Here is a 26,069-nt window from a genome sequence, read left to right as displayed (position 1 = left end):
CATCCTAGCTAATTCAACTGGACAACACAAGTCATTAGTACTGGTCTCTACTGCTTACCGAGCAATAGAGTTCATGACATCAATGGAAGAGATGCCAGTCTGAATCATCTCCTCTGGATAGGTGCGAGACCAAGGGTTGATGGGCTGACCTGAAGAACAAAAAGCAGTTTCCAGGAACTAAATACAGGTCTCCCTCATAGCCCAAGGCGCAGAAAGCAAACCCACTATAACATGTAAAACACAGGGATTCATCCCAATACAATGCTACCTCAGGATACGAACTTGAACAATTATGTAAGTGTATTTTTGAAAGTGCTTCTGTAAGTGTATTTTTGGGTGTCTGAAACAGATCAATCTACTTTACATTATTCCTTATGGGAACAAATTCGTTCGGTACTCAAACAGATCGGCACTCGAACAGCCTTCTGGAACAAATTAGGTTCGTATCCCAAGGTACTACTGTATGTGCAAATTTAGTACAAGACTTGTACAGTGCTCATCATTAAAAGTACACTGGCCCACTCTAAAATCACAACCATAAAACAGGTTGGCCCTTGAGCTTCAGAATATCCTTCAACTGTATACACGTGATTAATAAACATTCTTCTGGGTTTCATGTAATAAATTTTCCTATGACAAATGGATGTTGTTCTAAAGCTATGGGAGTGAGCAGATATCCTTTCCCTAGATCTCCCTATCTCAGCCTGTAGGTTTTCAATGGGGTTCAAGTATTGGAAGTTTCCTGGCTAATCACCAAAGCAAGGTACCAACGAGTCACGAAGCCGAGGCAAGGAGCACTGTTTTGCATAACAACCTTGCACCACACCAAGTGAAGGATTCAGACAAATGATAACAGATCAATTCTAGGTACATTTGTAGCATTAACATCAGTGGGGACATTTTTCTAGGTTTCCCTGAAAGTGATTTTAGTGTGGGTGTGCAATGAAGACTGCCCTCCGCGGCCGACGCAACCATGTCCTCACCTGACACTGCTACTGCTTCTATTTCCTTCATTTGATGGCTCCCTGCCTTATGTAATCCAATAATCTCTGCAATGTTTCATGTTAACTTACTTATTCCTGCCCATATTAATTCATCAATAAGCCAAAAGTATCTGAATCTCAGCCCTCAAGACCACACGGTGAAGGGAGACCACGGACACAAAATCACCAATAACACAAGCCCAGAGGGCATTTAGGATACAGCCAGTAGCCATTAGGGAATCCTGAGAAATGTACCAGCATAGGGTATTACTCTGGACATGAAATTATATTGGATGCCTTCTACCTGGCGTATTTTAATAAGAAGCACTGTAAATTTATTTCTACCAAAAAATTATTATTATTATTCCAGACAAGCACCTCATAGCCATGTACCAAAAATTCAGTAAACACAAGAGAATTGAGTATTATTAGGTAATGCTATATGGCTTCAATAAGCCTAGTAGAGAAGTTTAGTAGAGAATCATTATAGTTTCAACTCATTTTATAAAAGTTACAGTATTATAAGAGAACAATTTAAACAATTTACAGTGTGAAGTATTACAATTTAGTATCTAAAACAATGAAATTTAGACATCCTAATTTTGAAGTAATGAGTAAATGGTTGAGCAATCCTCAGCACAATATACAGTAATGAAATTGAGAATTTTAAGTTGAGCAGTCTTAAATTATTTAGAAGTTTTTTTGTGTAGCTTTAGAGTAACTGGTAGGTATTAAGAATGGTTTGTCTTGTTAATTTTGGGTGATGAGATTTCTAAGTAGGGCCTTAAATTGATAAGCAGGCAGGGGTACTTTTAGTGTGTTCTAGCTACAAATTCCAGATCTTCAGGCCCTTTACGTGCATAGCATTTTTGTATAAGGAGAGATGGACATGAGGGATGTCAAGAGTGATTTGTCCTGTATTATGGTTGAGTGTTCTGTTACAGTTATCAAGGAGGAGTTTGAGAGGAGGGTTTATATTTGAGTGTAGTGTTCTGTGTATGCAGTAGGCACAATAACAAGTGTAGATGTTTTGCATATTAAGCTAGTTAAGACTCTTGAAAAGTGGAGGAGTATGTTGCCTAGAACAGGAGTTTGTAATCAATCGCACTGCAGCTTTTTGTCTAAGGTGATTTGCTGTGGTTGTGCCCCATGCACAAATATCATAGGTGAGGCAAGGGTAAATGAGAGAGTAGTACAGAGCATTTAGAGCTGATCGGGGTACATAGTACCATATCTTTGAGAGGATGCCTACTGTTTTAGAAACTTTCTTGGATATTTGCTGTACGTGTGTCTGGAATTTGAGATTGCAGTCTAAGTAGAGACCTAGAAATTTGCTGTGTGTGTGTCTAGAAATGGATGAACCATTTATCAATATGTTTAGCTGTAAATTTGCAGCTCTGTTTCCAAACAGCATGTAGTAGGTTTTGTCTATACTGAGACTAAGTTCACTGGGGGTCATCCAAGTAGATTTTTTTTTTGCAGCTCAGCATTTACAGTGTCTGTTAGTATGGGTGGGTTTGGGCGAGAGAAGACACAAGCAGTGTCATCTGCAAATAAAATGGGTTCAAGGAGTTTAGATGCATTTGGGAGGTCACTGATGTAAATGAGAAAGAAGTGGGCCAAAGACACTCCCCTGTGGGACTCCAACAAGGTTGTGTAGTGGAGTTAGCAATAGAACCCAGTATGTATTCACAAATGAAGCTAAGGTAAGATTTTAGGTAATCGAGTGTCTCCTCTGACCCCGTAATGTTCAAGTTTTTGGTGCAGTAGGGCATGGTCCAGGTGCCAGATCAACCAGGCTGTGATGGATATGTGGGGCAGCAGGCCTCCAGCAGCAACAGCCTGGTTGACCAGGCAAGCACCAGACAAGCTTGGCCCATGGCTGGGCTCCGAGATTAGTGAAACTCAAAACTCTTCAAAGGTATATCAAAGGTATGGTCAACTGCATCAAAAGCTTTTCATAAGTATGAAAAGTCCCAGTGGAAATTCATTTTTTCCGAGTACCAAATATATTAACTCTAGCATATGTATAATTGCATCATTAGTACTTTTATCAGTCTGAATCCAAAATGACAGGGGTTGAGTATGTTGTAGGATACTAAGTAGGAGTAGACCTGTTTGCGAGTTAACGTTTCAAAGATTTTAGATAGTAGGGGCAAGTCTAATATAGGTCTATAGTTGTTCAATTCAGTTGGATCACTTCCTTTGAGGATCAGAGTGATCCCTGCCATCTTGAGTATGGATGGGAAGGTGGAAGATTCAATGGATTTGTTAGAGAGTTGCAATAATTGGCGACAACACACGAGAAGCTTTTTTATACACAAGTGGTGTAAAGTTATTTAGGTCGCCTGCCTTGATTTTTAGTGTTTTGACGATGAGCGAGATTTCAGTAGGATTTGTTGGGGCTAAAAATAGAGTACTTGGGTAGTTGCCAGTGAGGTAGTCTTTTGGTTGAAGGTTTAAGTTTGGAATTTTGCTTGCTAGCTTTGTTTCTATGGTTGAGAAAAAGACATTAAGTTTGTTGGCAGTATCTGTTGGCTGGAGGAGAGGTTCTTCTGGTTTCGTTACGTTAATCATTCTGTTTTGTGACAGCTTTTTAGATCCTAGAATTTTCGATAAGGTTTTCCAGGTCTTTTTCATATCACATGTTAAGTCATGAAATCTGTTTTCGTAATAGTTTTTTTTTTTGACCTCCTTATTAGATTGGTTAGTACTGTCGAGTAACGTTTTGCCAGACCCTTTGTTATTAGACCCATTCTGTACTGTTTTTCATATTTTTTATCAATAGATTTGAGGATGCTGTTTGTAAGACAAGGGCTGTTTAGTCACTTTGCTGTGATCTGCTTAGTTTTTATTGGGCAATGTGTGTTATAGAGTTTTTTTTTTTTTTTTTAAGAAAATATTAATACATTCATCAAAATTGAGGTTGACTGCTAGCTCGTTTTGCCAGTCGATGTTATTTAATGTTGACAGATGACTCGTCATGCAATCAGAAGGTGATCTTAGTTGTGTACCGAGATTTATTTATTTATTTTAGAAATTTAGCATACAAACAGATAATTTACATAAGTTGGTTATAAGAAAGGTGGGATAGTGGTCAGTGGTATTATTTGTGATTATGCCTGCTTTTAATGGGGATATTATGTTCGTTCAGATGTGGTCTAGTAAAGAGGCATTTGTCTTGGAGATTCTAGTAGGTCTTGTTATTGTTGGCAGAAATAAGCAGCTGCTCATAGTGTTTGTGAATTCAGTTACTTGAGGGTCGTGGTTATAGACGAGGTTTATGTACAAGAATGGTATACAATACCGACAAGATGAAATTAAGACATGTGCAACATCTGGGTATCTCTATTGTAGACGTTCCGCCATGATAAAGCCATTGGATGGCGAAACGTCTACAATAAAGATACCCAGATGTTGCACGTGTGTCTTAATTTCATCTTGTCGGTATTGTATACCATTCTAGTACAACTTGTCAGACACTGCAACATCATGGAATCTTGATTCTGAGGACATGTACATAACCTTCACGACTACTACTACTACTACTACTAGCCCATCTCTTTGGGTAGGACCTACTTCCACTGGAGAATCCTGCCTACCAGTGACTATGCCCTCGTCTGCTACCCGTCCCATTTGCACTTGACGTTAGTGTACAAGCTTCAGGCGCCTTGCTTCTGCTTCAGAATCTCCACGACTACGGTGATCTTCGCACCTACTCCAAGGTTAAGGGACTGATTACCTCATCTTCTGTACATAGTTCTGTCTTCAAGTTATGTCCTGGAATTTGTAAAGTGGACCCCCGGTTTACGATCACCTCCCAATGCAACCAATTATGTAAGTGTATTTATATAAGTGCATTTGTACGTGTATGTTTGGGGGTCTGAAATGAACTAATCTAATTCACAATATTCCTTATGGGAACAAATTCGTTCAGTAATGGCACCTGAACATACTTCTGGAATGAAATAATATCGTAAACCGGGAGTCCACTGTATTGATAAAGCCACTGGATGGCAAAACGTCTACAATAAAGATACCCAGATGTTGCACATGTGTCTTAATTTCATCAGATGAGGTTTATGTTGAAGTCCCCTGTATCAGGTGGTGTTTATTCATCTTTGCATCAGTTATCATGTTTCTTAGTTTTTCACTAAATGAGTAAATATTGGAGGTACCCCATAGATTGCTCAAACTGTTAAAGGTTTTTTAAGGCCTTTGGATTTAAATTTAGCAAATGTATATTCACTATATTCATCCCTTGTGCAAGTAGAATCTATACATTAAAGTTCATCATAGGAGTATATAGCTGTTCCACCTCTTAATTGGTCTGGACTACAATTGTGTATGGCTGTGTAGCCAGGTACAGCACAGATGTTTGTAACATCAGGTTTTAGCCATGTTTCAGTGAATTAAGCACATACTGTTACATATGTTGTTACTGGCAATGAGGAGTGTCTTAGCCTGACTTGCAGTGTAATAAAGGCAATTGTTGTTAGGATCGTTTAAGTCATTTAACCCTTTGACTGTTTTGGTCGTATATATACATCTTATGAGCCACCGTTTTTGACGTATATATACTCAAATTCTAGCGGCTTCACATCAAGAAGGAGAAAGTTGGTAGGCCCACATGTGAGAGAATGGGTCTGTGTGGTCAGTGTGCACCATATAAAAAAATCCTGCAGCATGCAGTGCATAATGAGAAAAAAAAAAACTCCACACTTTTTTTTTTTTTTTTTTTTTTTTTTTTTTTTTAATTAAAATGCCGACTTTGTGGTCTACTTTCATATAGTATTTATGGTTGTATTCTAGTTTTCTTGGTCTCATTTGATAGAATGGAAAACATACTATAGAAACAGAGGTGATTTTGATTGGTTTTACTATGAAAAGAACCTTGAAATGGAGCTCAAAATAGAAGAAATGTTTGATTTTTGCCAATGTTCAAAAGTAAACAAATTATGTCATTTTCCAATAAATGCCCAACTAGCCATTCTAATATGCAGTCATGAATGGGTTGACATTATTTAGACTATTATAATATTGCAGTAGTTTGCATAACAGTAAATCTTCTATTTTTGGTTTGAATAAAAATTCAAAACAGAAAGCAAGAGTAACATCAGAGGAGCCTGGAGACGTGACTGATGAACAAAAAAAAAAATGTTAAAATAACATTTTTTTTTGTTCATCAGTCTGCATTGTTCATTTTGAACCCTATTTTGAAATTGTCATATTTTTTAATTTTCATGAAATTGGCCAAATTACAAAGTTCTGACCATGTTATTAGGTAATTGAAATTGGTAAATGGGCAGTTTCTTGTACTCAATCAATAGAAAAAAATAAAAATAAAGAAATAGCTATGAGTTTGGTCGACTGGAACAATGGAATTAGCCGAAAATAGGGCTCAAAGTAGGCGAAATTGCAAATTCATAAATATCGCCGAGGTCACTAACTTTGCAAGAGCGTAATTCCATCAGTTTTCCATCAAATTACATCCTTTTGGGGTCATTACAATTGGGAAACAATTCTCTATTTCATTTTTTTTTTTTTTTAAATTTTGCGACACCAGGAGACACCTCAGGATTTGGGGCTGCAACAGCGAAGGGGTTAATAAGAAGTTAACATCAAGATCAATGTTTGTAAGCATATGATTGAAGTAGGATTTAGGATGTATAACCCCTATTAATAGGGGTTGATATAATGATTATGACAAGTATTAAATCAATATTGCACAACTTTTGGGATTCAATATTGCACTGGAAGTAATATGACAATTTACAGAAGGCAGTACAAAGTATTGGTATGTAAAGAACTATTCCAAGAAAATATATAGAGAAATGGCCGATGTGTCAAAAATATATAGACGGCCGACTTGCTAAAAAAAAATATACATATATATACATGTATTCTCCATGGGGAAGTGGAACAGAATTCTTCCTCTAAGCCATGCGTGTTGTAAGAGGAGACTAAAATGCCGGGAGCAAGGGGCTAGTAACCCCTTCTCCCGTACAAATTACTAAATTTAAGACACTTTCGTTTTTCTTTTTGGGCCACCCTGCCTTGGTGGGATACGGCCGGTGTGTTGAAAGAAAGAATATACATGTATATATATATACATATATAAAATGGACAGATAGTAAATATGGTATAAAACAAATTCAGACTAATATTTAACTTGTAGCACAAAATTTAAGCAAGTAAGAGCATTAAGAAAAAGTGCATAGGATATGAGGTACATAGTTGGTACTAACTAGTAAAAGACAGTACGTACAAGGATTTGCACGATAATGCAATAGGATCATACACTACAAGTAGATGATAACGTTAAGAACGAATTAGTTAATTTGTCATGGAAATATTGGCTTTTCTAAGGAAGTTGGAGAGATCATGTTCCTTTGTGATAGTATATAAGCAGCCTACTTTGTTTTTCTCAGTTATTTTCCCATCTCAAGTGAAGCACTGATGGATTTTGTCAGTTTTCTTGTTTAAGTTTTCTTAACCTGAACAAGAGGTTTTGAAGGTTTTGAAGTGCATATGTTATGGACCTGCAAATACACTATCCTCCTACTATTCTTTACTCTCTTCTTCCATCCTTAGTCCAGACTGTGTAAAAATAACCCAACTTCATCTGGCCAGGTGTCCTTTTTTTCATTTAGTGAAAGACTGTAAAACCAACCAGAGTATTTCATTTACAATATGCTAGTTTGATTTCCCCAAGCTGAAATTTATTCCTTTCTTTCATAAAAGTCATAATAAAAAGTTTAGCATGATATTTAATAAGACACTTAAAAAGAATCAAGTAACACTGGGCTGAGAAAATCACATGAGCAAATTTATACCTCACACAGCAAATTATTGCTTGAAATAGTATCACTGCCTATAAGTGATTTGTACATAGTAAAACCACATAAAATAATGGAAACCTACACAATACACTGTACAGACAGGCCCCCCTTATACAGCAGGTTAAGTTCCGGGCTACTGCTGTAAAGTGAAAATCGCTGTCAAGGGGAAACCATTTTTCACTTTCAAATGTATATAAAAGCTTGATAGCATGTTTACACTATTATATATTAAGTGAGCAATACAGCTACGCTTAAAAAATGCATATCCAGTACAAACATTACCACTTCTTTGAACGAACTGGCCATATCCCACCGAGGCAGGGTGGCCCAAAAAGAGACAAGTTTCTCTTTTTAACTTAAGTAATGTATGCAGGAGAAGGGGTTACTAGCCCCTTGCTCCCACACATTACTTACCTTAAAATATTTTCATTTTTGGCTTATGGTAAGTGGTGAATATATTCATTGTTGGAAGTCTGAATACATGAAGAATGGTTAAAATTGAAAATGCTGCAATAGCTAAATGCCATAAAGCGAAGCGCAGTAAAGTCGGGCCCTCTTGTACCATAAATTCTGTACTGTGAAAACTAGAAAGTCCTGACAAAAATTACAAGCTGTTCATATAAATCTGAATCCTAATTTACCATCTTCTGAAGTTCAGACATAGCCACTATTCTTTCAAAATGCATACTGTATAACCCAGATGGGTTTAGCATTTTTCATTAATAATTTTCAATGTGTCACCTTACTGATCCAGCCACAGTCAATCATTCTATTGTTAACTATAATCCTTACAAACTAGAGACTATAAATGTATTAATTCAAGGATTATGTGGAGTAAAATAAAGATTGGACGTGAAAAATGTATGCACCTAGAGAAGAGAGAAGTGTAGAGGAGAGAGAGAGATTTTGGGAAATGTTGAGTGAATGCGTGGGGAGTTTTGAATCAAGTGTGAGAGTAATGGTGGTTGGGGATTTCAATGCTAAAGTGGGTAAAAATTTTATGGAGGGAGTAGTAGGTAAATTTGGGGTGCCATGGGTAAATGTAAATGGGGAGCCTTTAATTGAGCTATGTGTAGAATGAGATTTGGTAATAAGTAATACATATTTTATGAAAAAGAGGATAAATAAATATACAAGGTATGATATAGCACGTAATGAAAGTAGTTTGTTAGATTATGTATTGGTGGACAAAAAGGTTGATGGGTAGGCTCCAGGATGTACATGTTTATAGAGGGGCAACTGATACATCAGATCATTATTTAGTTGTAGCTACAGTTAGAGTAAGAGGTAGATGGGAAAAGAGGAATGTGGCAAAAACAAGTAAGAGGGAGGTGAAAGTGTATAAACTAAGGGAGGAGAAAGTTCGGGCGAGGTATAAGCGACTATTGGCAGAAAGGTGGGCTAGTGCAAAGATGAGTAGTGGGGGGGTTGAAGAGGGTTGGAATAGTTTTAAAAATGCAGTATTAGAATGTGGGGCAGAAGTTTGTGGTTATAGGAGGGTGGGGGCAGGAGGAAAGAGGAGTGATTGGTGGAATGATGAAGTAAAGGTGTGATAAAAGAGAAAGTTAGCTTATGAGAGGTTTTTACAAAGCAGAAGTGTTATAAGAAGAGCAGAGTATTATTTTTTTTTTTTTTTTTTTTTATTATCACACTGGCCGATTCCCACCAAGGCAGGGTGGCCTGAAAAAGAAAAACTTTCACCATCATTCGCTCCATCACTGTCTTGCCAGAAGGGTGCTTTACACTACAGTTTTTAAACTGCAACATTAACACCCCTCCTTCAGAGTGCAGGCACTGTACTTCCCATCTCCAGGACTCAAGTCCGGCCTGCCGGTTTCCCTGAATCCCTTCATAAATGTTACTTTGCTCACACTCCAACAGCACGTCAAGTATTAAAAACCATTTGTCTCCATTCACTCCTATCAAACACGCTCACGCATGCCTGCTGGAAGTCCAAGCCCCTCGCACACAAAACCTCCTTTACCCCCTCCCTCCAACCCTTCCTAGGCCGACCCCTACCCCGCCTTCCTTCCACTACAGACTGATACACTCTTGAAGTCATTCTGTTTCGCTCCATTCTCTCTACATGTCCGAACCACCTCAACAACCCTTCCTCAGCCCTCTGGACAACAGTTTTGGTAATCCCGCACCTCCTCCTAACTTCCAAACTACGAATTCTCTGCATTATATTCACACCACACATTGCCCTCAGACATGACATCTCCACTGCCTCCAGCCTTCTCCTCGCTGCAACATTCATCACCCACGCTTCACACCCATATAAGAGCGTTGGTAAAACTATACTCTCATACATTCCCCTCTTTGCCTCCAAGGACAAAGTTCTTTGTCTCCACAGACTCCTAAGTGCACCACTCACTCTTTTTCCCTCATCAATTCTATGATTCACCTCATCTTTCATAGACCCATCCGCTGACACGTCCACTCCCAAATATCTGAATACGTTCACCTCCTCCATACTCTCTCCCTCCAATCTGATATTCAATCTTTCATCACCTAATCTTTTTGTTATCCTCATAACCTTACTCTTTCCTGTATTCACCTTTAATTTTCTTCTTTTGCACACCCTACCAAATTCATCCACCAGAGTATATGGAGAGTAAAAGAAAGGTAAAGGGAGTGGTGAGAGTGCAAAAGGAGAGCAGATGATTGAGTGGGAGAGGCACTGTCAAGAAATTTTAATGAAAATAAGAAAAAAATTTGGAGTGAGTTAAACAAGTTAAGAAAGCCTAGGCAAAGTATGGATTTGTCAGTTAAAAACAGAGTAGGGGAGTTAGTAGATGGGGAGAGGGAGGTATTAGGTAGATGGCGAGAATATTTTGAGGAACTTTTAACCCTTTGAGGGTTTCGGACGTACTAGTAAGGCTTACGACCCAGGGTTTTTGACGTACTAGTACGCCTAAATTCTAGCGCCCTCAAATCTAGTGGGAGAAAGCTGGTAGGCCTTCATATGAAAGAATGGGTCTATGTGGTCAGTGTGCACAGTCTGAAAAAATCCTGCAGCACACAGTGCATAATGAGAAAAAAAAACTGACCGTTTCTTTGGAATAAAACAGCGACTTTGCACTGTATTTTTGTATGGTATTTATTGTTGTATTCTAGTTTTCTTGGTCTCATTTTATAGAATGGAAGACATATTACAGAAATTGAGATGATTTTGACTGGTTTTACCATGAAAGATACCTTGAAATTGAGCTCAAATTAGCAGAAATGTTCGATTTTTACCAAATTTCAAAAGTAAACAAATGGTGCCAATGGTCCAATACACGTCAACTGGTGAGTCTAATATTCTTTCACAAGTGCGCCAATAATATTTATACCATTTTTTACACTAATGCAGTAGTCTAAATAACAGTAAATCTTATATTTTTTGTGAGAATAAAAATTCAAAGTGGAAAGCAAAAGAATATAAGAGGGGCCTTGAGACATGACTAATGACCAGAGGAAATGTCATTTTAGTGCCAGGAATGTCTTTCTTGTTTATTCTGGACCCTATTCGGAAATTGGCATCTTTTGAAATTTGTATGAAATTGGCAAAATTGCTAAATTCTGACCACTGTACTGGATAGTTGAATTTCATAAATGGGTGGTTTCTTGCACCCATTCGATAGAAAAAATAGAGTTCTAGAGAAATATTCATGTTTTTTGTCGACTAGTACAGTGGAATTGGCCGAAAATGTGGCTCAAAGTGGGCAAAATCGCCGATGTGTAAATATCCCCAAGACCGCTAACTTCGCGAGAGCATAATTCCGTAAGTTTTCCATCAAATTTCAAACTTTTGGTGTCCTTATGATCGGGAAAAGATTCTCTATCTTTTCATAAGAGAATTTTTTTTTTTTTTTTTTTTAAATTTGGCCGACCCTGAGAACGAGTTTCGGAGAGGGCCTGTCGACCCTCAAAGGGTTAAATGTTGAGGAAGAAAGGGAGGTGGTAATTTCATGCACTGGTCAGGGAAGTATACCATCTTTTAGGAGTGAAGAAGAGCAGAATGTAAGTGTGGGGAAGGTACGCGAGGCATTACGTAGAATGAAAGGGGGTAAAGCAGCTGGAACTGATGGGATCATGACAGAAATGTTAAAAGCAGGGGATGATAGTGTTGGAGTGGTTGGTACTTTTGTTTCATAAATGTATGAAAGAGGGGATGGTACCTAGGGATTGGCGGAGAGTATGTATAGTCCCTTTATATAAAGGGAAAGGGGACAAGAGAAATTGTAAAAATTACAGAGGAATAAGTTTACCGAGTGTACCAGGAAAAGTGTACGGTAGGGTTATAATTGAAAGAATTAGAGGTAAGACAGAATGTAGGATTGCGGATGAGCAAGGAGGTTTCAGAGTGGGTAGGGGATGTGTAGATCAAGTGTTTACATTGAAGCATATATGTGAACAGTGTTTAGATGAAGGTAGGGAAGTTTTTATTGCATTTATGGATTTAGAAAAGGCATATGATAGAGTGGATAGAGGAGCAATGTGGCAGATGTTGCAAGTATATGGAATAGGTGTAAGTTACTAAATGCTGTAAAGAGTTTTTATGAGGATAGTGAGGCTCAGGTTAGGGTGTGTAGAAGAGAGGGAGACTACTTCCCGGTAAAAGTAGGTCTTAGACAGGGATGTGTAATGTCAGCATGGTTGTTTAATATATTGATAGATGGGGTTGCAAAACAAGTAAATGCTAGGGTGTTCGGGAGAGGTGTGGGATTAAATTATGGGGAATCAAATTCAAAATGGGAATTAACACAGTTACTTTTTGCTGATGATACTGTGCTTATGGGAGATTCTAAAGAAAAATTGCAAAGGTTAGTGGATGAGTTTGGGAATGTGTGTAAAGGGAGAAAGTTGAAAGTGAACATAGAAAAGAGTAAAGTGATGAGGGTATCAAATGATTTAGATAAAGAAAAATTGGATATCAAATTGGGAAGGAGAAGTATGGAAGAAGTGAATGTTTTCAGATACTTGGGAGTTGACGTGTCGGCGGATAGATTTATGAAGGATGAGGTTAATCATAGAATTGATGAGGGAAAAAAGGCAAGCGGTGCGTTGAGGTATATGTGGAGTCAAAGAACGTTATCTATGGAGGCAAAGAAGGGAATGTATCAAAGGATAGTAGTACCGACACTCTTATATGGGTGTGAAGCTTGGGTGGTAAATGCAGCAGTGAGGAGACTGTTGGAGGCAGTGGACATGTCCTGTCTAAGGGCAATGTGTTGTGTAAATATTATGCAGAAAATTCAGTGTGTGGAAATTAGGAAAAGGTGTGGAGTTAATAAAAGTATTAGTCAGAGGGCAGAAGAGGGGTTGTTGAGGTGGTTTGGTCATTTAGAGAGAATGGATCAAAGTAGAATGACATGGAAAGCATATAAATCTATAGGGGAAGGAAGGCAAGGTAGGGGTCATCCTCGAAAGGGTTGGAGAGAGGGGGTAAAGGTGGTTTTGTGGGCGAGGGGCTTGGACTTCCAGCAAGCATGCGTGAGCATGTTAGATAGGAGTGAATGGAGACGAATGGTATTTGGGAACTGACGATCTGTTGGAGTGTGAGCAGGGTAATATTTAGTGAAGGGATTCAGGGAAACCGGTTATTTTCATATAGTCCTGGAAATGGGAAGTACAATGCCTGCACTTTAAAGGAGGGGTTTGGGATATTGGCAGTTTGGAGGGATATGTTGTGTATCTTTATACGTATATGCTTCTAAACTGTTGTATTCTGAGCACCTCTGCAAAAACAGTGATAATGTGTGAGTGTGGTGAAAGTGTTGAATGATGATGAAAGCATTTTCTTTTTGGGGATTTTCTTTTTTTTGGGTCACCCTGCCTCAGTGGGAGACGGCCGACTTGTTAAAAAAAAAAAAAAAACACGTGTAAAATAAAAATGGACAATGGATAATCTGATATGGGACAAGCTAAGGCTATCACATCAAGAATTATGCCAAAGTATTACAAGACAGTTAGCATACTTCATCACCCAATGCATCTTTATGGAATTAAGTGATTTTAAAAGAAAATTTGCATGCATATTGGGAGACTATCCAAATACATGAAGGGTAGTTCACCAAGTGACAAAACTATCCCCATCTCAAGCACTCAGTCTTTTCTGTCTCATATCCATAGACAACCTTTCTGTAAAACTACATTTTCTTCTCTAATTTATATGTGATATCATTCATAGAAGAGATTTTTCAACATTCAGAAGGTGGGAGCTAACCTCTTGGCATTAGTGACAGTTTGGTATATTAGACCTAGATCATAAATCCTTCCTAAGGTGCACAAAACCATTATTATTACAGCACATTTCATAAGGATGTGTTACACCTATAGGCTCAAGAGCACCTGGGAAATAAACAAGTTTGATCCAAGGAAAATACAGCTTCAATTCCTTGGAACATACATCCTACACCAGCACTTAGCATGGTGGAGCATGAACTCTGAATATGTGAAACTAGGAAACCATAGCTAACAAACTTCTTTCAATTCTTCTGACGAATCTAAGTATCAAACTACTAAATTTATCAAAATCTGACTTGTCTACTACACCCAGAAATGCTTGTGCTGAAATACTGTCTTCTCTTTTAACATCTTTGTGATACATGTTGTGCCTTTTATGCCACTGTTTTTTTTTTAACAACAGCTGTTTCCCATGGAACCACGGTGACCCGATAAAGAAGAAATGCTTTCATAACTTTTTTTTTTTTTACATTTAGTAATTTATACACCCAAGTAGTAAGTTGGCAGACAGCAACTGCCCAGGGAGGTACTACCGTCCTACCAAGTGAGTGTAAAGCGGAAGTCTGTAATTGTTTTACATGGTAGGATTGTTGGTGTCTTTTTTCTGTCTCAAACATGCAAGATTTCAGGTACGTATTGCTACTTCTACTTAAACTTAGGTCACCCTACACATGCATGTACAAGCATATATACACACCCCTCTGAGTTTTCTTCTATTTTCTTACCAATAGCTCTTTATTTCCTCTCATCTCCATGGGGAAGTGGAACAGAACTCTTCCTCCATACGCCATGCATGTCATAAGGGGCGACTAAAATGCAGGGAGCAAGGGGCTAGTAACCTCTTCTGTATAAATTATTAAATTTAGAAAGAAAAACTTTCGTTTTTCTTTCTGGGCCAACCTGCCTCGGTGGGATACGACCGGTTTGTTGAAAGAGGAAGTAATTTATACAGGAATTACTAGCTCCTTGTTCCCAGCATTTTAGTTGCTCTTACAACACACATGGCTTACAGAGAAAGAATTCTTCACCAATGCCCAATGGAGAATTTTGGATTATTTATCCTTAAAAATAATGTCTGTTTTTTCTTATTAATCATAGATATTATAGAACAGACAAAGAAAAAAAGGTGAGCGATGTTTTGAGTCATCTGTAGAAAGATTTAAATGAAAGCAGCAAAAGAGGAACAGTACCAGTGTATAGGGATACCAACACTTGTGTGGGTCTGAGGCATGGGTTTTGAATGTTTTAATGAGGAAGATGGAGGCAGTGGATAAGGTATGCATCCAAGAACTCAGAGCATGGAGATTAGAAGACAGTATGGGATTCTCAAAAGTATAAAACTGAAGACTGATGAGTTGAGATGGTTTGGACATTGAGAGAATGGAGCAGCATACAATGACTAAGGGTACACTGTATAAATCTAGGGTGGAAGGAAGAAATAGGGTGTCATCCCAGGAAAGCTGGAGGAGAAAGGGTAAAGCAGGTTTTGAGTGCTAGGGGCATGAACACCCACCAGGATTTTTGAGAGCATGGCAGATCAGAGCGGAAACAAGTGGCTTTATGGCGTGATATGTAGCTAGTGCAAGAGCAGGGCAACAAATTTAGAGGGATTCAGGAAAAACTGATTAGCCAGACTCAGGTCCCAGTTGTAGTAGATGCAATATATGTACTCTAAAGGACAGGAGAGGATGCTGCAATATGGAGGGTCATCTGAACTCACTGATTTTTTTGTGGGGAGGGTGAGTAATTTTATTCAGTTACAGATGCACATAAATACAGTATGAAATGTACTAATTTACTTCTGACAGGTTAAAGAATAACAGAAAATTTGTTAACCCTTTCAGGGTCCACAGGCCCTCTCCGAGACTTGTTCTCAGGGTCGGCCAAATTTCAAAAAAAAAAAAAAAATTATTTTTTCTTATGAAAAGATAGAAAATCTTTTCCCAATCATAATGACACCAAAAGTATGAAATTTGATGGAAAACTTACAGAATTATGCTCTCACGAAGTTAGAGGTCTCGACAATGTTTACGCATCGGCGTAAACATTGTCGAGACCTCTATTTTCGGCCAATTCCAATGTACTAGTCGATAAAAGTCATAACTTTCTCTAGAACTGCATTTTTCCTATCGAATGAGTACAAGAAACCACCAATTTACCGATTTCAACTATCCAATACAGTGGTCAGAATTTAGCAATTTTGCCAATTTCACACAAATTACAAAAGATGCTAATTTCAAAATAGTATCCAGAATAAACAAGGTAGTCATTCCTGGCACTAAAATAACATTTCCTCTGTTCATTAGTCATGTCCCCATGCCCCTCTTACATTCTTTTGCTTTCCATTCTGAATTTTTATTCCCACAAAAAATAGAAGACTTACTGTTATGCAGACTACTACATTAGTGTAGAAATGGTATAAATAATATCTGCGCACTTGTGAAAGAATATTAGACTCGCCAGTTGGCGTGTATTGGACGCTTAGCATGATTTGTTTACTTTTGAACTTTGGTAAAAATTTAACATTTCTGCTACTCGGAGCTCAATTTCAAGGTACTTTTCATTGTAAAACCAGTCAAAATCATCTCAATTTCTGTAATATGTCTTCCATTCTATACAATGAGACCAGGAAAACTAGAATACAACAATAAATACCATACAAAAATACAGTGCGAAGTCGCTGTTTTAATCCAAAAACATGGTCAAAGTTTTTTTTTCTCATTACTCACTGTGTGCTGCAGAATTTTTTTTATACTGTGCACACTGACCACATAGACCCATTCTTTCATATATAGGCCTACCAGCTTTCTCACTAGATTTGAAGGCGCTAGAATTTATGAGTACTAGCACGTCACGGACCCTGGTGCATAAGCCGTACTAGTACGGCCGAAACCCTGAAAGGGTTAAGAGATGGTATTTATTCAATATGGGATGAATGAAAAAAAAAAATTATCTAGCACTGCTCTAATTTGTTATATTTTAGATAGAACGTAATGGGCAAAAAATAAAATGAGACCCTGACATGCCCAACTTTCAGATAGGTAATGAAATGCTGAGAGCATGTCTGACTTACCTTGAATGTCGAGGAAGTCTTCAGCCAACACTGTAGGACCCTGATCAATAGGTTTGCCAGAACCATTGAAAATACGCCCTAACATATCCTCAGAAACAGGAGTCCTCAAGATGTCACCAGTGAACTCGCATACAGTGTGCTTGGCATCCACACCAGAGGTTCCTTCAAATACCTGCAAAGTCAAAAACCATGAAATAATGCCATAGGCACAATAAGAGACTGCCAAAAATCCAAAGAACTCTCAAAACTAAACAGATACTGTACATCACATGATTCAGTACAGTATACAAGAGGTCCCCACTTTACAGCACTTCACTTTACGGTATTTAGCTAATACAGTGGTTTTCAATTATACCCACTATTCAATTATTCAGATTTCCTGCAATAAATATATTCACCACTCACTATAATCCAAAGACAAAAATATTGTAAGAAGTAAGAGAGCATGTATAGTTCCTTTACATAAAGGGAAGGGGAGATAAGAGAGATTGTAAAAATTATAGGGAAATAAGTTTACTGAGTACAAGTGTATGGTAGGGTTATTACTGAAAGAATTAGAGGCAAGACAGATTGCAGATGAACAAAGAGGCTTTAGAATGAGTAGAGGATGTGTAGATCAAGTGTTTACATTGAAGCATATATGTGAACAGTATTTAGATAATGGTAGGGAAGTTTTAATTGCATTTATGGATTTAGAAAAGGCATATGATAGAGTGGATAGGGGAGCAATGTGGCAGATGTTGCAAGTATATGGAATAGGTGGTAAGTTACTAAATGCTGTAGTGTTTTTATGAGGATAGTGAGGCTCAGGTTAGGGTGTGTAAAAGAGAGGGAGACTACTTCCCGGTAAAAGTAGGTCTTAGACAGGGATGTGTAATGTCACCATGGTTGTTTAACATATTTATAAATGGGGTTGTAAAAGAAGTAAATGCTAGGGTGTTCAGGAGAGGGGTGGGATTAAATTATGGGGAATTAAATACAAAATGGGAAGTGACAGTTACTTTTTGCTGATGATCCTGTGCTTATGGGAGATTCTAAAGAAAAACTGCAAAGGTTAGTGAACGAATTTGGGAGTGTGTGTAAAGGTAGAAAGTTGAAAGTTAACATAGGAAAGAGTAAGGTGATGAGGGTATCAAATGATTTAGATAAAGAAAAATTGGATATCAAATTGGGGAGGAGTAGTATGGAAGAAGTGAATGTTTTCAGATATTTGGGAGTTGACGTGTCAGCGGATGGATTTATGAAGGATGAGGTTAATCATAGAATTGATGAAGGAAAAAAGGAGTGGTGCATTGAGGTATATGTGGAGACAAAAAATGTTATCTATGGAAGCAAAGAAGGGAATGTATGAAAGTACAGTAGTATCAACACTCTTATATGGGTGCGAAGCTTGGGTTGTAAATGCTGCAGCAAGGAGGCGGTTGGAGGCAGTGGAGATGTCCTATCTAAGGGCAACGTGTGGTGTAAATATTATGCAGAAAATTCGGAGTGTGGAAATTAGGAGGTGTGGAGTTAATAAAAATATTAGTCAGAGGGCTGAAGAAGGTTTGAGGTGGTTTGGTCATTTAGAGAGAATGGACCAAAGTAGAATGATATGGAGAGCATATAAGTCTGTAGGGGAAGGAAAGCAGGGCAGGGGTTGTCTTCGAAAAGGTTGGAGGGAGGGGGTAAAGGTGGTGTTGTGGGCGAGGGGTTTGGACTTCCAGCAAGCGTGCGTGAGCGTGTTAGATAGGAGTGAATGGAGACGAATGGTATTTGGGACCTGACGAGCTGTTGGAGTGTGAGCAGGGTAATATTTAGTGAAGGGATTCAGGGAAACCAGTTATTTTATATAACCGGACTTGAGTCCTGGAAATGGGAAGTACAATGCTTGCACTCTAAAGGAGGGGTATGGGATATTGGCGGTTTGGAGGGATATAGTGTATTTTTATACATATATACTTCTAAACTGTTGTATTCTGGGCACCTCTGCAAAAACAGTGATTATGTGTGAGTGAGGTGAAAGTGTTGAATGATGAAAGTATTTTCTTTTTGGAGATTTTCTTTCTTTTTGGGTCACCCAGGCTTGGTGGGAGACGGCCGACTTGTTGAAAAAAATAGGTTCAGGGTAAAAAATGACTCAAAGTGAAATACTGGGAACACAACTTAAACAAGATCATACATAATAGTATTAAAAAGTTAAAAGTCAGAGCTGAATATGAATGTAAATCTGTCATCACTGAGAACACTGTACCTGGACAACAGCCTTAGAGCCGCTCACTTCCAGCACTTGTCCCTTACGCTCAGTGCCATCAGCCAGATGAAGATTGACAATCTCAGCAAATTTGGGGAACTTGACATCATCCAGAATAACCAGTGGACCATTGACACCCGTTACCGTCTTGTAACATATACGTGGTTGTGCAATGTAGTCCCGCTTCACAGCAGCCACGTGGTCCAGGTGGCCAAGGCTCGTCATTTCTGAAACCCACGTCAAAAATATTAAGCTGTTTTTTAACAAATAAACCCAAGGATATTTAATAAAACCTAATTCCCCCCGACAGTGATAGAATTCAGTAAATTTGTACTGGAGCTAGCTAGTAATGTACAGGGCATGCATAAACAGTACTGCATTTTATAAATTGCAATTTAAAATCAATCAAGTCTCACAATCATAGTGCTTTCAATAATTTATAAAACCTTAGGTGTAGCACTTCAAGAGAGGTTACAATATTTAAAATTAATCATGAACAAGGTCAAATGTAAAATAAAGTAGGACCTCAAAATTAACAGGGCTACTAATTCATAGAATTCAATCATCCAGGATCATTACTAATTGTACTTGATAAAGATACACAAGCAGCAAATGGCAGCTATTTAGAAAACCTTTTTGCCTGCACAGCAAGCCATGTACAAATAGCTTTTTTCACTTTTTTCTTAATGCCCATTTTCTTTACTGAAACAACCCCTAAACTGGCACGTGACTCCTAAATTGGTGCACAACCCGTAAACTGAAAACAAATAAGAGAATTTTGTTTAAAATGTCATCACTGGATTCTCCACACCCCTAAACCTTCTTTAATTTTTTTTTTTTTTTTTTTAAATCAGCCCAGTCTCAACCCACACTTCAATCTCAAGCAGGCAGCAGCATTGCTGTTTAGTTCTTTTTTTTTTTGGGGGGGGGGGGGGGGAGGGAGGGTTAAAACCCTGGTCTTTTAGAATGGCCTACTACTGTCCAATATGTGGATACCTAAGATGCCTGTGTCAAGTAAACTGTATCTAGCCAAATAACTACCAAAAATTGACCTGGCGCTCGCCCCATCTTGTCCTCCCACCATAACAGCTCCGCTGCCAGGCAAGCTATACCACCAATCAGAACAGATCAAGGAGTATCCTGACCACCACCCAGACATTATTCAAATGATTTATGGATAAACTAAAACATCAGAGGACCATCACCAGAAAAATCTCTGCTAATCAGCCTCTTCCCTCTGCATGAACATAAAATATGAAGCCCTTCAGACAGCCTTTTACCAAATATGAAACCACTCTTACTAACAAGATTGAATAATTACCAGTAGTTAAGGTGGTTGCTGATAAGCAATCATTACAAACAAAGGTTACAGCAATCCAAACTGACTTACAAAATACAGTCAGAAGTGTCAACGAGAAAGTGAATGAAATGGACAACGCAATTAAGTCCCTAAATGAAAAGATCGAAACACAAACTGAAAGAAATACATTGAAATAAGAGTTTACTGAACTCCTGAAGACACAAAGTGATTGAACAGACAAACAGGTTTATCAAATGCAACAGCAGCAGCTCGCAGATGTAAGTATCAATAGCGATCTGCTCCCAGAATCTGATTGAAGTATCTGTTGGGATGCTACCCTGCAAGTGAGCTCCACATCACAACAGACCCTAGGAATATGAAGGAAGCAGCATTAGATAAACCTGGAGGCAAATAACACGTAAACTTCTAAACCCGTGTTGCACTGGGTTGTGTAACCGATGGTTATCTAGGTGGTTGGCAATCTTGCTTCCTAGAACCCTTTCAAAGATTTTTATATGGGATGTCAATGCTATCTGTCTGTAGGTCTTTACAACTGCTTTGCTGCCACCTTTATAGAGTGGGGCTATGTCTGTTGTTTTTAGTGTGTGTGGGATGATCCATGTCCATGCTCACTCTCCATAGAATGCTGAAGGCGCATTGCAGTTCTTGATGAACATGGAGTTCCACGAGTCTGGGACTGGGGCTGAGGGGGTGGGCATGTCATTTATTGCCATTTCCAAGTCTTGTGGTGTTAGGATAATATCAGAGTTTTGAGATGGCCAAATTTTAGGTCTCGGTCATAAAGAATTCATTTAGATTGTCGACCCTTAGTCTGGATAATGGCTCGCTGAACACCAAGTCGTATTGAGACTTTAGTATCTCTCATTTCTTTGTTGTCGTCTGTGTAGGTCCCATCTGCCTAAGCAGGGGCCCTAATACTGGATGTTGTTTTACTCTTAGATTTTGCATAAGAATACAGTGGACCCTCGACTAACGCTATTAATTCGTTCCTGAGAGCTCATCGTTAGTCAAAATTATAGTTAGTCAAGTTAATTTTCCCCATAAGAAATAATGGAAATCAAATTAATCCGTGTAGGACACCTCAAAGTATGAAAAAAAATTGTTTTTACCACATGAAATATTAATTTTAATACACACAAACTGAAGAAGACATGCACAGTTACACAACACTTACCTTTATTGAAGATCAGGTGATGATTGATGGGATGGGAGGAGGGGAGTGTTGATGGTCTTAGTGTTTAGAAGGGGAATCCCCTTCCATTAGGACTTGAGGTGGCAAGTCCTTTTCCGGGGTTACTTCCCTTCCCTTTAAATCTCTCAAACCAACCTTTGCTGGCCTTAAATTTACTCACATCACCACTAGTTGCAGGCATTTTTTTAATTAAATCGTCATGCAACTTCCTAGCCTTTTCACATATGATCGCTTGAGAGATGCTATCTCCTGCTATGTTTTTCATTTATCCACACCAATAACAGTCTCTCAACATCTTCAAGTACTTGCGATCTCAGTTTCGGAAACATAGTTCCACCTTTGGCAAGAACAGCTTCCTTGATTGCCGTTTTCTTGCCCACAATAGTAGCGATGGTTGATTCGGGTTTTGTGTACAACCTGGCCAGCTCGGAGACACGCACTCCACTTTCATACTTAGCAATGATCTCTTTCTTCATATCCATAGTAATTCTCACCCTTTTTGCTGTAGGGTTGGCACTAGTAGCTTTCTTGGGCCCATGGTGACTTATTTTGCAGGTGCAATAACTAAAAAGGCTGTGAAAATATGAAATGTTCCGATTGTATGCTTGGAAGCGACCGCGGTGGCTGGCTGGCTTGTAAACACTGGCCAGAAGTGGACGCGTCTCAGACAGAACGAATAGTGTTGGTCGAGTTTTTTAGCGCTAGTCGAGGCAAAATTTTTGCGGTAAAATGTATTGCTAGTCGGATTTATCATTAATCGATGCCATCGTTGGTCGAGGGTCCACTGTAGTAGTATTTTGTGTTTTCTTCAATTTCCTTTATAGCTTTTAATTCTTCCTGAGATTCTTGTCTACTGTAAGATTTCTTAACCCTTTGAGGATCCAAGCCATAGATCTATGCTTTGTCCACAGAGTCCAAGCCATAGCTGTACGTCATGAGCTCAGCTCACTCAGGTAAGCTGTGAGTGGTAAATTTGGGCCTAGATGAGAGAATGGATCTATGTGGTAAGTGTGCACCATAAAAAATCCTGCAGCATGCAATGCATAAAAAACGGCAACCATGCATCTGGATTACAACAGCGACTTTGTGGTGTATTTTCATATGGTTTTTACAGTTTTATTCGTGGTTTCTTGGTCTCATTTGATAGAGTGAAAGATATATTACAGAAATAGAGATGATTGTGACTGGTTTTAACGCTGAAAATAGCTTGAAATTGAGCTCAAAGTAGCAGAAATGTTCAATTTTTGCCAATGTTCAAGAGTACACAAATGAAGTCACACGTCCAATACACATCAACTGGTGGATTTATCATACGTTCACAAATGCACTGATGTTATTTATACAATTACAGCCTCTCCTCACTTAACGACGGAGTTAGGGGCCTAAGACCCTGTCAGCAAACGATTTCGTCGCTAATCGAGGAATCACCCCTTACTGACACTTCAAAAATGTCACCACCCAAAATTAAAACATTCAGTTTTATGTTTGTTGGGAAATTCCTTTCAATCTGTTTATTATTAATGGTAATACTACATGAAATAGGTCAATGACTTACTTCCGAGATATTCCAGGAAACGTGTGCGTGGCCGATTGCTTGAGATTTTTTTTTTTTTTTTTTTTTTTTTTTTTGAGAAAATCATATTTTTTCAGTCTGCAAAGGGTAAGAGTGATTTTCTATAGTTACCCTTCAGGCACGTAACGTTTTCCGTTATGGTCGTGGTCACTTTTTTTTTTTATCAGTACAGTGGACCCCCGCATAACGATTACCTCCGAATGTGACCAATTATGTAAGTGCGTTTGTACGTGTATGTTTGGGGGTCTGAAATGGACTAATCTACTTCACAATATTTCTTATGGGAACAAATTCGGTCAGTACTGGTACCTGAACATACTTCTGGAGTGAAAAAACATCGTTACCGGGGGTCCACTGTACCTCTCTATATAATGTCAGTTTTTATTAATTTGGGCATCTTTATCATGCTTCTGCTGCCTAGTTATTATGGCTTGAAATCCTGTTGATTTCACTGCTTCTTTCACTATCTTTATCCTTCAAGATAGTGGGAATGGTAGAATGCGCAAACTTCAAGTCATCGACTATCACTTGCGCTTTCTAACCAGCTTCATACTCATTTATAATCTTCATTTTTCACCTCAAGATCGAGAGCCTTCCTTTTCTTGGTGCATCCTTGAAGTGAAGATCTTCCTTTTCGCCGACATCTTGTACTATGGGATGCACAATCAAGTGCAAATCTGTACAAATACAGTGGTCCCTTGATAATCGTTGGGCTCGATATTCGTCCTTTTCAGAAATCGTCGCGTTATTTTCGTCCAAACATTGGCTCGCTAATCATCGTTCATCCTGGACACGTACTCACGGCTCTGAGCCACCCCGGCCTCCCTTCCCAGCCAGTGTGCCATTGTTTACCGGTGAGCGACAGTCCCCTCACTTCATACGAAATATTTCATAATATTCCATCCATTTTAGTGCTTGCAAGTGCTAAATAAGTTACCATGGCTCCAAAGAAAGCTCCTAATGCCAAGCCTTTGGTAAAGAAGGTGAGAAATGACTGAATTAAAGAAAAGCATCATTGAACAATATGAAAGTGGCATACGTGTGGCCGAACTGCCCAGGATGTGTAACAAATCCCGTACAACCATATCTTCCATTGTGGCCAAGTAAAAGGAAATCAAAGAAGCTGTTGTTGAGAAGGGGGTAAATATGCTGACAAAAATGAGATCACCAGTACTCGAAGATGTTGAGAAGTTATTATTGGTGTGGATAAACGAGAAACAATTAGCAGGAGATAGTCTTATGACTTCGATTATTTGTGAGAAGGCTAGGCAATTGCATGCCAATCTGGTAAAGAAATTTCCTGCAACAAGTACATACTGATATTTGTGAATTTAAGGCCAGCAAAGGTTAGTTTGAGAGATTTAAGAACCATAGTGGCATACACAGTGTGATAAGGCATGGTGAGGCTGCCAGTTCAGACAAAATTGCAGCTACAAAATTCATAAGTGAATTCAAGGAGTACATAGAGGCTGAAGGACTGAAACCTGAACAAGTGTTCAATTGTGACAAAACAGGCCTCTTTTGGAAGAAAATGCCAAAGAGGACCTACATTACTCGGGAGGAAAAGGGACTGCCAAGACACAAGCCTATGAAAGACAGGCTGACGCTCATGTTCTGTGCTAATGCTAGTGGGGATTTCAAAGTGAATCTGTTACTAGTGTACCATTCTGAAAATCCCAGTGTGTTCAGGAAAAACAATGTTATAAAGAGTAAATTGTGCGTGTTTTGGAGATCTAATAATAAGGCATGGGTCACAAGGGAAATTTTCGTCGAGTGGTTCAATGAAGTGTTTGGCCCTAGTGTGAAGAATGACCTCCTGGAAAAGAAATTGGATCTCAAGTGCCTCCTAGTAATGGACAACGCGCCTGCTCATCCTCCAAACTTTGATGACCTAATTCTGCAGGAGTTTGGGTTCATCACAGTAAAGTTCTTGCCCCCCGAATACCACTCCTCTCCTCCAGCCCATGGACCAGTAGGTCATTTCAAACTTTAAAAAACTCGACACCAAAGCAATGTTTCAAAGGTGCTTTAATGTGACCTCAGACACTCACTTGACCCTAAGAGACTTTTGGAAAGAACACTTCAGTATCCTCCATTGCATAAGCCTTATAGGTAAGGCTTGGGAGGGAGTGACTACCAGGACTTTTAACTCTGCTTGGAGAAAATTGTGGCCAGATTGTGTCCACAAGAAGGATTTTGAAAAGTTTGTGGCTGACCCTGATGAGCCTATGTCAGTTGTGAAATCTATTGTGGCATTGGGAAGTTCCATGGGGTTGGATGCGAGTTTGGAGGATGTGGAAGAGTTGGTGGAGGACCACAACAAAGAGCTAACCACTGAGGAGCTGCAAGAGCTTCAGCAGGAACAGCAACAGATCGCAGCTCAGAATCTTCCTGCAGAGCAGGAAGAGAGATGGAAGAAGGTGCCTTCTTCAGAAATTAAGGAGATTTTTGAAATGTGGGGTAGGATGGAAAGATTTATGGAGAAACATCACCCTGAGAAGGATGTTGCAAGCCATATTGGCAACTTGTACAGTGACAGTCTTGGCCCATTTTTGGGAAGTTTTAGAGAAGCCAGAAACAGAGCTCTCTGGAAACTTTTTTTGCAAGACAGGACTCTA

At 38.8% G+C, this 26,069-nt stretch overlaps 1 protein-coding gene across 1 annotated transcript in view; it reads right to left on the bottom strand.

Moving 5' to 3' along the window:
• The window catches only part of Vha55 (V-type proton ATPase subunit Vha55), a 54,639-nt gene that overhangs the window by 18,657 nt on the left and 9,913 nt on the right, over positions 1 to 26,069 (bottom strand). Inside the window, exons 2-4 of the mRNA XM_070100014.1 lie at positions 19,366 to 19,592; positions 17,133 to 17,304; positions 59 to 149 (exon numbers count right to left, since the gene is read on the bottom strand). Coding sequence (XP_069956115.1) covers positions 59 to 149; positions 17,133 to 17,304; positions 19,366 to 19,592 — 490 coding nt within the window. The remainder of the gene's footprint in view (positions 1 to 58; positions 150 to 17,132; positions 17,305 to 19,365; positions 19,593 to 26,069) is intronic.

This window comes from Cherax quadricarinatus, chromosome 71 (assembly GCF_038502225.1).
Source record: "Cherax quadricarinatus isolate ZL_2023a chromosome 71, ASM3850222v1, whole genome shotgun sequence".
Classification (NCBI taxonomy): Eukaryota; Metazoa; Arthropoda; class Malacostraca; order Decapoda; family Parastacidae; genus Cherax; species Cherax quadricarinatus.
The sequence above is the reverse complement of the archived record's forward strand: the minus strand, read 5'-3'. Positions and strand labels throughout refer to the sequence as shown.